We start from the raw sequence: 13,898 nt of genomic DNA, 5'->3' as shown, positions 1-13,898 counted from the left end.
AAGGAAAGGCAAGGTCAAACCATCTTGTCCAAATAGCCCCTTGAACTTCACAGAACCCTTATGCTCCAAATTTCACTAGGTGTATGCCTTTATCCATTAACCTTAAGGTGTAAGAGGCATAACCTCCATCACTGGTCTTGTAAATGATTAGGACTCTTAGAATGTGGGATTTTTAAGGGCAAAACTGTATTAACAACCATGAGAAAATAGGAATGTGGAGAAGAAAGCTTCAATGAAAATAGGAGAAGATTGAAACAAAACCGGCAAGCTAAGATCTCTGAACTCCCCAGAAATGGAAATCCAAGAAATCAGCTTACCCACAGCTCTCTGAATTACATCATCAAGACCCTTAGACCTATTACAGAAGACTCTACTATTCCTTTCAGCCCAAATGGACCACAGAACAGCAGCTGGGATTGTCTTCCACATTAGCTTCCCTCTCTTACTTAGCCCCTTCAACTTCCAGCTACAAAGGTGTTCCTTAACTGATCTTGGCATTACCCACTTAACACCCAAAGCTATAAGAAAATGCATCCAATTGGGATGCCTCTCCTCAACAGGTTAGACCTGGAAAGGCATTTGTCAAGGACCATCGTCCAAACCAAGAAATTAGATTTTGAGAGGCTCACAGGATTCCAAATCTGAGTAGCTGGGAAATCAGAATGCCCCACACTACATAATTTAGCAGCCATGGACTTCACAGAAAAAACACCATCCGGCTTCCATTTCCAGCACCACATATCATCCCCAAGCACATCAATCTTCTGATTATGAAGAAGAGTCATCAGTTCCAAAAAATTCATCCAGCTCCCAATCAAACAAATTCCTCCTTAAGAGAGGGGACCATGACACTGAATTCTCAAGCAAAGAGAAGCAATCAGCCACAGTAGCCTCTTGGTTGATAGCACATCTAAAAAGATAAGGGAAGGAACCAGCAAGGGGGCCTTCCAAACACCATTTATCCTTCCAGAATTTTGTTCTATCACCTTTACCCACATTCACAGAAATCCCTTCCCAGAAAATAGGAAAGTTTCTCATAATTCCTTTCCACAGAGAATTACCCCAATTTGGAGGGGGATCTCTAGTTCTCCAGTTTCCCCAATCAACCCCATATTTTTCAGCAATAAGAAATCTCCACCAAGCATTCCTCTCAGCCGAAAATCTCCAAATCCACTTGCAGAAGTATTGAAATTCTTCAATTTCCTTATTCCTAGACCACCCTCAGTTTTAGGGAGACAAACTTGGTCCCAATTAACTAAATGAACCCTGTTAAATGTATATAAATATAAAATATTAAATTTATTAAGTATAAACTTTATATAATTATACACAATATATATACATAACCATACTACATATATACACAAAATAATAATCTTTACCAAACTTGGTTTTAATCGGATCAAATGAGGCTAAATCCACATATGATCCAATTATTAATTGGACAAGTTCTAACATCCAAATCCGACACAATCAGATTCGGACTCAAATCAAGTATCAAACTTTTGGAGTCCATTGATAACCCTACTGATGAGTGCATGCCTAGGTGATTTGATTTTCATGAGTTGACATAGTCACAACAATTTCTTGTGACCATCCAATAAAAACACAAACAAGCCGCTATCAATCAAATGAAAAACCAAATACCTGCAAAAGTCGTGTCTGCAATTGCTACACCAAATGATACCAAAACAACCTACTATCATATAAAATAGAGACTACCTCTAGGATATTGACAGGTTACTACCTATCTCAGGGTCCTTTCGAGGAGAACCACCTCTAGAGAAGAGAAGAGAGGCCAAAAATGATAAGGTTCTGATATCTCATCATTATTACAGGGACATATTTATATGTATCCTATCCTGACTGTTACAAGGGATCTGCTAATTTGCGCCTAGGATCAGGTCCCCTCCATAACTAACTGGTTTACGTGGCCTCCTACTGTAGACTTGCTTGTTTGTGGGCAGATCGCAGGTGAGAGGTTGATGGGCCAAGCCCCTTGTCAAGGGCATGTTGCTTGTCTTAACAATTGCTGCTCCCTTAGGATGGACCTTGTCCTCGAGGTCCAAGTGAGGTAATTCCTCTTGTAGCTTAAGGTAAGGCTCCCAAGTGGCATCTTCAGCTGGAAAATTCTTCCAAATCACTAAAGCTTCTGGGATGGCAAACCCCCTGTGTTGAACCCAACGGAAGTCTACAATCTGTAGGGGGTTCAGTTTCGAGCTTCCCCTTGTCAGTTAAATGAGGAAGAGTGGGGCTCGTAATGGCTCCTGACTTCAAACAACATTGCTGCAAGGATATGTGAAAGACTGGGTGCAGCTTTGACAAGTGATGAAGGTCCAATTTGTAAGCAACCTGTCCAATCCTCTCTAGTATTTTGAAGGGCCCAAAGAACTAAGGAGCAACATATTCCAACTCCTTCTAGCTACTGATACTTGCCTGTAAGGGTGGAGCTTAAGAAAGACTATATCACTTACAAATCCAAGGGCCTATGTTTGGCATCATAGTTTCTCTTCATGAGTTGCTGGGCTCGAGCTAGATTGGATTTGAGCTCCTATAAAGTAGAGTCTTGCTGCAACATATGCTCCTCAAGGGTGGCAACCTTAGTGGGCCCCTTCTCGAAAGGCAACACTGGGGGACGGTCTTGGACATATAGGGCTTTTAAGGGACGCATACCTATGACAGAGTAGAAGGTGGTGTTGTACCACTATTCAGCCCATGGCAACCATTTCACCCACTATTTGGGATAGCTTCCTGTAAAGCAGCGGAGGTAGGTCTCCAAGCAACAGTTTACAACCTCTGTTTGTATATCAGAGTATGGATGGTAACAGGTAGGCTTCTGTAAGGATACCCCTTGCAACCTGAAACATTCTTCCCAGAATCGGCTCATAAATGGTGGGTCTCAAATCTCAATCAATCACTATACTTCGGTGAGTGCCATGGAGTCAAGATATCTCCTTGATGAAGAATTCAACAACCATGGGGGCATTGTATGGGTGGGGTAGACCTACAAAGTGGTTGTACTTGGTGAACCGATCCACCACAACCATAACTTAGTGTTTTAAAAGCGCAAGGCGCAGGGGTCAATTGACGCCCAAGGTGCAAGGCGAGGTGTGTGCCTTTTTGAAGCAAGGCACAAAAATTAAAAAAACGCTAAAAATCAAAAAATGTCAGAAATTTTAAAAAAAATGCCAAAATTTTCAAAAAAAAATTAAACATAACATTAATAAAAATATATAAACTTAAATTTTAAAATAAATGTTTTAAAAAAGTAAAATACCTATTATCTAAAATTAAAATACATAAACATAACATGTAAAGCATATTCAAATGAGAATTTAAAAATAAAATCAAACATATAAAACATTTTCAAGCATGTAAAACCTACAATCTCTTTTTTTCCTCAATTGCATTACTTGAAGTAGCTAATGTGATGTAAAACATATTACATTCCTGATTCCACGAGCCACCTTTGTGCCATGCCCCTCGAGGCAAGCCCAAACAAGTCCATGTTAGGGTCATAAATTCTTCGCTCTCACACAAAAAATAATGATTTCAAAAATTTAATTGCTTTTTAAGAAGATATTTTATTAGGATGAATGAATGAACAACATTACCATAAAGCCCTTGTTTTCACGTGTGACTTTGTCACATGTGTTCGCTATATTAAAAAGACATAGCGAGAATTGCATTACCTGAGAATTGACAATTCTCAAAAGTGAATTTTTTTCACTTTGCAGAATTGTGCTTCAGGAGAGAATTTTTCATCCCGTTTCGAATGAGAATCAATCATCTTCTTGAACCAAACATAATTCTCATCCAAAGAATCAAAAGAATCGATAGAATCGCTTCTGGGGAGTGATGCCAAACAGGGCCTTAATGGTTGAAAATATAGGTACCATACCATTGCTCATCAGCAGTAATATGCAATGATTATTATGCATAGAAGCATGAATGTACTCTTTTAGGCTAATAAGTTGGACAAAAAAAGCTAACAAAAACTCTGACATAAGGCATTAATTGGTTTAAGCTTTTGTATAAAACAAGTGAACTTCCATAATGTACCTGATGTGCCAATAAAGGGCCACTTGAAAAGAAATGGCCCAACAAGAGCAACTGCAAGAGATAGAGCCACAACAACCTTGCTGTAGCGCTCACCAAATTCATCCAGCCACCTTTGTAACTTTGGTTTATTTAGTTGTGCTTCTTCTGTGAGTTGCACAATTCTGCTCAATGTTGATTCCTTCCATCTTTTAGTTGCCTGAACCAAAAATTAAACCATTAACTCAGAAAGGGAAAAAGAAAGCATGTGCAACTAAAAACTTACTTTTTATTTTAATCAATAACAGAAACTTCCACTCAAAATTAAATCAGTAACACAGAAAGAGAGGAAGAAAACATGTGTAGCTAAAAATATCACATGTTTATCACTGTTAGTGGTGTTAGTGAAGGGGTATTTTGGTCTTTGCACTTGTTGAGAATGTTGATGTGTACTGTTATGTTAGTTCGAGTGCCTCTTACTTAAATAAGGGCACTTAAGTCTTTTCCAATAAGTTAATAATATAATAACAGGTCTGGCCGGATCTAGGGATAACTTTTTCTCTAATTTGAACCAGACCTTCTCTCTTTTCTCTCTTCTTCTTTCCTCTCCTACTTCTACTTCTTGCTGTTCACTTTACTTTACAGTCAACGAACAAGACAGAATTCTAGGGCAGGTCGAACTTCAACATGGTATCAGAACCACATTGAACAAATCAGACTTGCTAGAATTTTGTCTTCTACGCATTCGAACTAGGGTTTCTCTTGGGTTTCTCAGTTGTGAGTTGGAGACTGGGAAAAGGGCTGAAAAGGAGTGATCGCCCTCTTCCCTTGGAGGTTCCTATGCCTCCGATTGTGTCATTGGTGATTGGTTGTTGTGGTTTCTAAGCCCTAATTAGGGCTGCTACGTGTGGTGCAATGGTGTCTCAGTCCTTCGTGTGGTTGGCCTTCAGGCGATGAGGTAAAGTTTTTTTTATGCATATTTTCTGTTATGGAATACATGAGAGGTGTAGTACAGTTCGTATGATGGGTTTTCAGATTGCAGTATGCTAGGAATTATTCTGGTTTGTGTGTGATTCAAAGGGCAATAGTGTCTACTTAATGGTGAAACTTCCAATAGCTGTGGATTAGGGTTTGTGGTGTTACAAGTGTGGTTTTCAGCATTTAATATTGCTGAAATCAGGGTGCAGATTTCGGTGAGTAGGGTTTGTGGTGTTGCAGTTCTCAGCATTTATTACTGTTGAAATCAGTGTGCAGATTTCGGTGAAGTGTGCAGTGTGTAGTGCTCAGAATTCAGTGATAAGGGAGTTCGGCAATGGCAGATAACAGTGATAGTAAACCTAGTGTCATGATATCTACTAACTACCTGAATGTTCAAATGACCTCCATTAAACTGAATGGAGAGAACTATGTCCCTTGGGCCAAGTCTGTAGAGGTTTTTCTGAAGGCAAAGAAGAAAGTGAAGCACATTAGAGAGGACAAACCCCCCGCTAATTCTCAGGAGTATGAAGAATGGGAACAGGAAGATGCATAAATCATCACATGGTTGTAGAACAATATGGAACCCAGAATCAGTGTGAACTTCATGTTTCTTGACACAGCCAAAGAGGTGTGGGATCATGCTAAGAAACTGTATTCAGGTCAGGATAATACCACTAGGGTATATCAACTGTATCAGGAATACTTCAATCTGCAATAGGGAAATCAGAGCCTTGAGGAGTACTATGCCAGTGTGAGAAATATCCGTAATGAGTTAAACGTCTATCATCCTCTCACTTCTGATGTCAAAGTTCAACAGCAACAGCGAGAGCAGCTTGATGTGACACGGTTTCTGGTGGGGCTGAAGTCTGAGTATGAACCAGTACGAGCCCAGATACTAGGGGGATCTGCTCTTCCATCTTTAGAGGAGGTGTTTGCTCGTCTTCAGAGGGCTTCCACTGGATCTATGGATTCTAATGTCTCAGATAAATCAGCATTTGCAGTATCGAGAGGTCGAAGTGGCAAAAGTGGGGCTCAAGGAGCCCAACCTGGCAAGAGTGGTAGTGGTGGACCTACACATATCCGTGGTGGTGGTCGTACTAGAGGCAGAGATTCAGGGGGAGCTCGTGGTAGAGGACGTAGATCAGGTCCACGGAAGTGTACTCATTGTGGTTTGGATGGACATACTATTAACTACTGCTATGACTTACATGGTCCTCCCTCGACGTGGGCCAACCATGCCATGACTAGTGACACCAGTTTCAGCTCTAGACAGGAGAACCGGTCAGCTGACCCGATGCCTTCTACTCCCTCAGATGGTCCAGGCAAGGAAATGGTGAGTGTTCCTCGGGATGAGTATGAAAGGTTTGTTCAATCCAAGTCGCAGCAGAACACAGCTACCTTTGCACACTCAGGTATGGCTTGTTTGGCATCCACACCCAACCCCTAGATTATTGACTCTGGAGCCTCCGATCACTTGACGGGAACTCCAGGTGTGTTTTCATTTCTCACCCATTGCTCAACATCACAATCTGTTACCCTTGCTAATGGCTCCACATCATCTATCTGTGGTGTTGGTAATGTTGACCTAGACCCTGTATCCCTATCCTCTGTTTTATTTGAACCTAAGCTTCCATTTAATCTTATGTCTGTTAGTAAGCTGACCAAGTCCCTCAAGTGCTCCATCACATTTTACCCCTTTATGTGTGTTTTTCAGGATCTCAAGACGAGGATGAAGATTGGAGGGCATGAAGCCGGTGGACTGTATTATCTTGATGGTGGTGGAAGAACATCAACGGCCCTTCAGTCATCCATTTCTCCTCTCCAGTGGCATTGTAGATTTGGTCATCCTTTGCTAAAAGTATTGCAGTCCTTAGTCCCTTCATTGAGTCAACTTTCTGTTTTAGATTGTGAGTCATGTCAATTTGGGAAACACCATCGTGTTCCCTTTCGTTCTAGGGTCGATAACCATGTGAGTCTTTTTTCTTTAATTCATTCAGATGTTTGGGGTCCTTATAAAGTGATGTCATATAATGGATACAGATATTTTGTTATTTTTGTTGATGACTATTCAAGAATGACGTGGCTCTATTTAATGAAGGAAAGAAGTGAATTATTTGCCATCTTCCAGAAATTTTATGCTGAGATCCGCAATCAATTTGGCGTTCACATCAAAATTTTCCGTTTTGATAATGGTCGTGAAAACTTGTCTTCATCTTTTCAAGAATACTTGGACCAACATGGCATTATACACCAAACTTCCTGTGCCTACACTCCGCAACAAAATGAGGTTGCTGAGAGAAAGAACCGACATTTTGTAGAAACGGCACGCTCCCTCATGCACCACATGAATGTTCCCAAAACCTTTTGGAGCGATGCAATGCTCACCTCTTGTTTCTTAATTAATCCGATGCCCACGTCTATTCTTGATGGTCGTTCTCCTTTTAGTGTCTTATTCCCCAACATGTCTCCATTTCCGCTTCCTCCTCGGGTATTTGGGTGTGTCTGCTTCGCTCATAATCTGGGTCCCGGGACTAACAAGTTAGATGCACGTTCCCTGAAGTGTATCTTCCTTGGCTATTACCGAACTCAGAAAGGGTACAAGTGTTATCATCCCAGTTCTCGTCGTTCCTTGGTATGTGTTGATGTTACATTCTTCGAGTCTACTCCGTTCTTCGTGGGGTCCGGTGATGCTGCTTCCTCCACATCACCACCTCCTCTGGTTTCAATCATGCCTACGTCCTTGCATCCGGTGCCACCGTTTGTTGACCGTCCACCCATCCGTCACGTGTATACACATCGCCCGCGTGTACCGGCTGCAGCTCCTCCGGCTTCATCACCGTCGATAGATCCAGCTCCAGCTCCGACACCAGCTTCCGACCTAGATCTTCCTATTGCCTTCCAGAAAGGTAAACGTACCTGCACCCTTCACCCTATTTCCAATTTTGTTTCACTTACTCACCTCTCCGCCTCCCATCGCCAGTTCATCTCTTTGTTATCCTCTGCGGTTGTTCCTAAGGATGTCCAGGAAGCCCTTACCTCTCCAGAGTGGTGTCGTGCTATGGAAGAAGAGCTCTCTGCTCTGCATCATAATCACACTTGGTACATCACCGTTCTTCCTCCTGGGAAGCAGGCTGTCAGTTGTAGGTGGGTGTATAGTGTTAAGTACTTGCCAGATGGTCGTGTTGAGCGCCTGAAGGCGCGGCTGGTTGCCAAAGGGTACTCCCAAACCTATGGCATTGACTACACAGAGACATTCTCCCCGGTTGCTAAGATAGGATCAGTTTGTGTCGTCATCTCCCTTGCAGCTATGTATGATTGGCTATGCAGACTTAAGAAGGCTATATATGGACTTAAACAGTCCCCTCGAGCATGGTTTGGTAGGTTCAGTGAGGTGGTCAAGAAGTTTGGTATGAAACAGTGCCAAGTTGATCATTCTATCTTCAGTCTTGACTCTTCGGTAGGCAAAATAATATTGGTGGTGTATGTGGATGATATCATTGTGACTGGGAATGATAAAATGGGCATTGACAGATTGAAGGCATTCCTACAGGAACACTTTCAGACAAAGGACCTTGGCAAGTTGAAATACTTTTTGGGCATAGAGGTAGCAAGATCTAAGCATGGCATTAATTTGTGTCAGAGGAAATATGTGCTTGATTTACTGGAAGAAACAGGGTTGTTGGGTACTAAACCGACTGAGACACCTATAGAAACAAATACGAGGCTGAGCAGTGATATAGGTGAAGTATTTGAAGACCCTGGCAGATACCGACGACTTGTAGGCAAACTAAACTATCTAACCATTACTCGGCCAGATATTTCATTTGCGGTTAGTGTGGTGAGTCAATTCATGCAGAAACCTTTGGTCCCACATTGGAATGCAGTGCTAAGGATTGTGAGGTATCTGAAAGGAGCTCCTGGTCGTGGTTTGTTGTACAGGAGTGGTGGAAAACTGGTAGTAGAAGGGTACACTGATGCTGATTGGGCAGGTTCTATGTCTGATAGACGATCTACCACAGGCTATTGCACCTTTCTAGGGGGTAACCTGGTAACATGGAAAAGTAAGAAGCAAACAATTGTGGCAAGAAGCAATGCAGAAGCAAAATATAGGGCCATGGCACATACTGCTTGTGAATTAGTGTGCCTAAGGAACCTTCTGCAAGAGATAGGATATGACATCAGTACTCCAATGAAGCTCTATTGTGACAATCAGGCAGCGCTTCCAATCCGATGTTTCATGAAAGAACCAAGCACATCGAAGTTGACTGTCATTTTGTGAGAGAGAAGGTGCTGAATGGAGTGATAGAAACTGCATATGTTAGTACAGGAAACCAGTGGGCAGACTTGTTTATAAAAGGTTTGAGTCGGGGGAGAGTGGACTACATATGTAACAAGCTGGGATAAATAAGGGCACTTAAGTCTTTTCCAATAAGTTATTAATATAATAACAGGTCTGGCCGAATCTAGGGATAACTTTTTCTCTAATTCAACCAGAACTTCTCTCTTTTCTCTCTTCTTCTTTCCTCTCCTACTTCTACTTCTTGCTGTTCACTTTACTTTACAGTCAACGAACAAGACGGAATTCTAGGGCAGGTCGAACTTCAACAATCACGTTATCCTAGGATCATCATCATTGCCTTTTCCTACAAACTTAGGTAATCAACATGGATAATGTTCCTGCTTTCCACTCTACCAAAGATCCCAATCATTTTTAACTTTTGCAACAAGCTTGTACTATGTTTAGGTGGGGAGTAAAATGCTCACAGTTTTCAAAGAATTCATCAACCAGTCAACTCTAATACTAAATATTCGGGAAAAGTGTCTTTGACCAGTAGCCACTTTAAACAGCCCCTTCACTGTTTCTTAGCTTGACCGTTGGTGTAAAACTATACCTAAAAAACCTGATTCTTGGACCCCTAATGCAGATGTAGTTGGTGAACAAGCTAGTGGTGCTGGAGTCAGTTGTGATGAGTGTTTTTTTTTTTAAATCAGTAATCAAAGGAATTTCATTTCATTATAAGGAAGAAAAATAGTACAGATTAAAATGAAATTTAGACACATGAGAAGCAAAGCTTTTCAAAATTTACAAGGTTATCCCAAATCTGCCCAGAATAGTTGATCCCTATGTACCCCTTGTTTTCCCAAAGTATCAGCCATCCCATTTGCTGTTCTCTTGACCCATTTGAAGCTTGCCTTGAGATCCCTTGCTATGCTCTTTATTTCTCTAATTAGATGTCTGAACTTACACACCTGGATTGTTGTCATTCATCCAGGAAATTACTAATTTTGAGTCACCTTCTATTTCCAAATTCTTAAACCCTCGTTGTTTTGCTAGTTTCAGGCCTTGAAGTAATGCTGTTATCTCTGCTCTTGCCAAGTCCCCTACTTCATTGTTTTGCTAGTTTCAGGCCTTGAAGTAATGCTGTTATTTCTGTTCTTGCCGAGTCCCCTATCGGTCCTGAAAATGGTGTTACCATTTTCCCTGCATCATCCCTGAACACTCCTATTCCTGACAGCCCAGGATTTCCTAAAGAGCTTCCATCAAAGTTTAGCTTTAGTCTGTTAGGCTGAGGAGGCTTACTGTCCAAGACTACTTTGTCTTTCACAGCTACTGAATTTGCAACTTCATACCAGGCTCTAATAACATCATCTACTGCACCGAATTGAATGCTTCCAAAGTTTTTACCCAGTTTGCTGTTTTGATCTTTATGCTTTCAATAATGTCCTCCATGATCCTTGCCTTTTCTTTGAACAGTCTTTTATTTCTTTCCTCCCATAGTGTCCAAATTGTTGCTGCTCTTGCTGTCTTCATAGCAATCTTCCTCCTTTTTTTTTCTTGCCTGAAAAGAAATTGGGTTAAACAGAGTTGTAAAGTCCTGTGGAGGATCCTCCCACCTGCAGCCAAATAGTGAAGAGATGCACGACCAAACACAATTTGCAAAAGAGGAGAGTAGTAAGTGGGGAGTTATTTCACCATTTTCCTTACATAACATGCACATATGAGGGGATAAACATTTGTTTGGCCTTCTTCTCTGGAGCAGATCATAGGTATTTATCTTTCCCATGAAAACTTCCCAACAGAAGGCTTGGACTTTGGGAGGAATAGGCTTGTTCCATATTTCTTTCACAGGAAAAGAACCTCCCCTCCCTGATTCTAAGGAAACTAGAGTGTCAAAGAAAGAAGCACAAGAGAAAGATCCAAAAAGGGAAGGTGTCCAGACTTTGTTGTCTTCCACCCTTATATCCAAGAAGGCTGACCCTAAAATATGTAACAAGTTTATCACAATATCACACTCTCTGTCCCTTAAACCTCTTCTAAAACCAAAATCACAGTTTAGCCCTGAAGAAGAGAGACTCCAAACAAGCAATGGGTTTCTTTTTAAGATTAGAAAGTGCAAAGAGCAAAGGATATTGAGATTTTAAGGGGTACCCCCGCCCAAACATCCTCCCATAAAAGGACTTTATTACCATTTCCTACATCAAATTTTGATGTTCAGAAAGTAGGAAGCACTTCATTTATGGCTTTCCAAGGGGAAGAAGCTGATGCAAGAGGCAAGATTAGGGAGGGCAGGTTCTTTTTGAAGGCAAGGAGCACTTTGGATCTATCTATGGCTTGATCTTATGACAACCTAGCCTTCACATAGCTCAATTACATCATGATAACCATTTCATTTTATTCTATACTCTATAGTAACACGTCAACATCATAACTAAGCAGAAGTATACAATAAAATTATTTGGCTCTTGTCTCCTCAAGGAATTCAAAGCTAGGAGGTTCATCATGAACCATCCACCATCAAGTCCAGTGGTTTTTTCATTAACTTGACCATTAGAGGATTGCAGGAAGTCCTTGTTCCATAATAAAGGCACCATATTGCAGCATTTGTATCCTCCTACTCAACTAACCATGAGACTTAATTTAGACGGGCACTCCCTTGGGAAACCAAGACCATTGAGGCACTGGAGGAATATATATATATATATATATATATATATATATATATATATATATATATATATATATATATCAAAGGGGGGGGCATTGTCATGATGTCCTCAAGACCAATTAAGCATGGCAACTACTCATTAAGTCCATCATTTCATCACAGCCTTCAACTTTTATTCTCATTGGGCCATGAAAAAGTGGAAACCTAGGGAGATTCACCAGTGGTTCTCAGATGAATGTTTAGCAGTTCCATTGATCCATGGCCCATGTGCACTCACACCTTGAACACCAATGTGAATAGTTTGTTCGACTAGATACCAAAGTCAGCTAACTCATTAACAGATAGTTTGGTCAGGAGTGTGGTTGGGACATCAAAATTGTCTTGGAACACTTCTCTCCAAGCTAATGGCTTTGTATTTCTTGCCATTTTATTATCAGTAACAGAAACAATTTTATTAATTAAAATTCATGGAGATTTACAAGGGTATGCAGTGCATAGAATCATTTAGAGATAAAACCTCTTATCTCTATCCCATTCCCAAATAATTACAATTATGCCCAAAACATTCGTTCTCTCCCTACCCCTTGTTTTGCTAGATAATCAGCTAACTTTTGGTTGCTCTTTGAACCCATTGTACTCTCACTTACATTCCTCTAGTTAACCATTTCAACTTTTTTAATTTCATTATTGTAAGCCCATAAAGCACCATCCTTACTCTGAATCCACCCTATTACTAGCTTTGAATGTCCTCCAATTACTATCATATTAATGTTCATCTTCTTTGCTCTTTGTAGACCCTCCATTACTGCCAAGATTTCTGCTCTTTGTCTATATTGTCTTTTGGCATTGTTGTTCATTAGGTGTTGGGTTCTTTTCTTTTGCCCTACTCATGGTGGTTTTTTCTTTTTTTTTTCTTCCTTTTTTTCTCTTTTTCCCAAGGCTTTGGGAGCTCTGTCCCCCTTATAGGGACCTTATGACAATTTACTGTGATAACAGAGATTACGATTGCTTGGTTTTCAAGTGTTTTCTTGTTATTTCTTTAATGAACATTCTGCTAGTATGCTTGATAAGTGTGTTTAATTCTTAAGTAAATCATCTTTTGTTTTTGGTAGAGAGATGTTAGTTTGCAAGGTAGCTGCCCACAATTGGACATGTTGAAGATTAATTAGTTTTATGATTTTTTCTGAGTAGATGTTTTATTTTAGTTGTTAGATAGGAGGTGGGGACCATAGTAGTTATGTGAGTCCAAATTTTGTTATGTTTTTTGAGTGTTATATATGCTGTTTTATGTTTTGCCGCCCTATAAGGGCATAGTTGTCTTTGTATTGTTCTATTATTTTAATATAAATAATAAGTGAAGGGGGCGGCCAAATTATTTCTCTCTTTTCTTTTCAACTTCTCTTCTTCTCTTCTTCACCTTCTATCCTCCTCCTCTCTTCAAGAAACTACTTTCTTTCATATTTTTTAATTCAGCAAATTCCTACTTGGTATCAGAGCATCGGCTAGGGTTTCTTGAAGCATTCTCGTGCAGCCCTAGATCAGCCGACTGCATGAAGTAGTAAAGGGTGATCGATCTGTTATAGACTGCCCAGTTCTTGGAGTTTTTGGTGGGATCTAGACATCAGGAAGATGATCTACTGTTCGGCATCAAAATCAGGAAGAACTAGAGTATGGGGAAGAGTCCCAGAAAAGTTTGACTCTTTGTTTTTTATCTAATCTTGGGCGCCCAAGTATTGTTAGTTTTCTTTTGATTTTCTAAAGAGGGCGGTTTGGTTTCTGAAATTTTCTAAGCCTCCCGGAGTGATCGATTCACGTTTCTCTCTGTTGGGAGGTGTGGGGAGGAGAGAGATTTCCCTCTAGCTAGGGTTTTCTTCTTCCGGAAGGGTTGGTTTCTGTGTGTGTGGTATTAAATTATTTTTTGAAGGTCTCCAATCT

General features: G+C 40.6%; 1 protein-coding gene across 2 annotated transcripts in view; it reads right to left on the bottom strand.

Annotated features, from left to right (window-relative positions):
- HMA1 (heavy metal atpase 1) overlaps window positions 1-13,898 on the bottom strand; it is a 101,498-nt gene that overhangs the window by 64,890 nt on the left and 22,710 nt on the right. For both annotated transcript variants that reach the window (XM_088943810.1, XM_088943811.1), the window contains exon 5: window positions 4,063-4,258. In XM_088943810.1, the coding sequence (XP_088799936.1) occupies window positions 4,063-4,258 (196 nt within the window). The remainder of the gene's footprint in view (window positions 1-4,062; window positions 4,259-13,898) is intronic.

The sequence above is a fragment of the Nelumbo lutea genome, chromosome 5 (assembly GCF_056320005.1).
Source record: "Nelumbo lutea isolate HS-2025 chromosome 5, American lotus-T2T, whole genome shotgun sequence".
Classification (NCBI taxonomy): domain Eukaryota; kingdom Viridiplantae; phylum Streptophyta; class Magnoliopsida; order Proteales; family Nelumbonaceae; genus Nelumbo; species Nelumbo lutea.
Note: the sequence above shows the minus strand (reverse complement) of the source record. Positions and strands in the feature narration are given on the sequence as shown.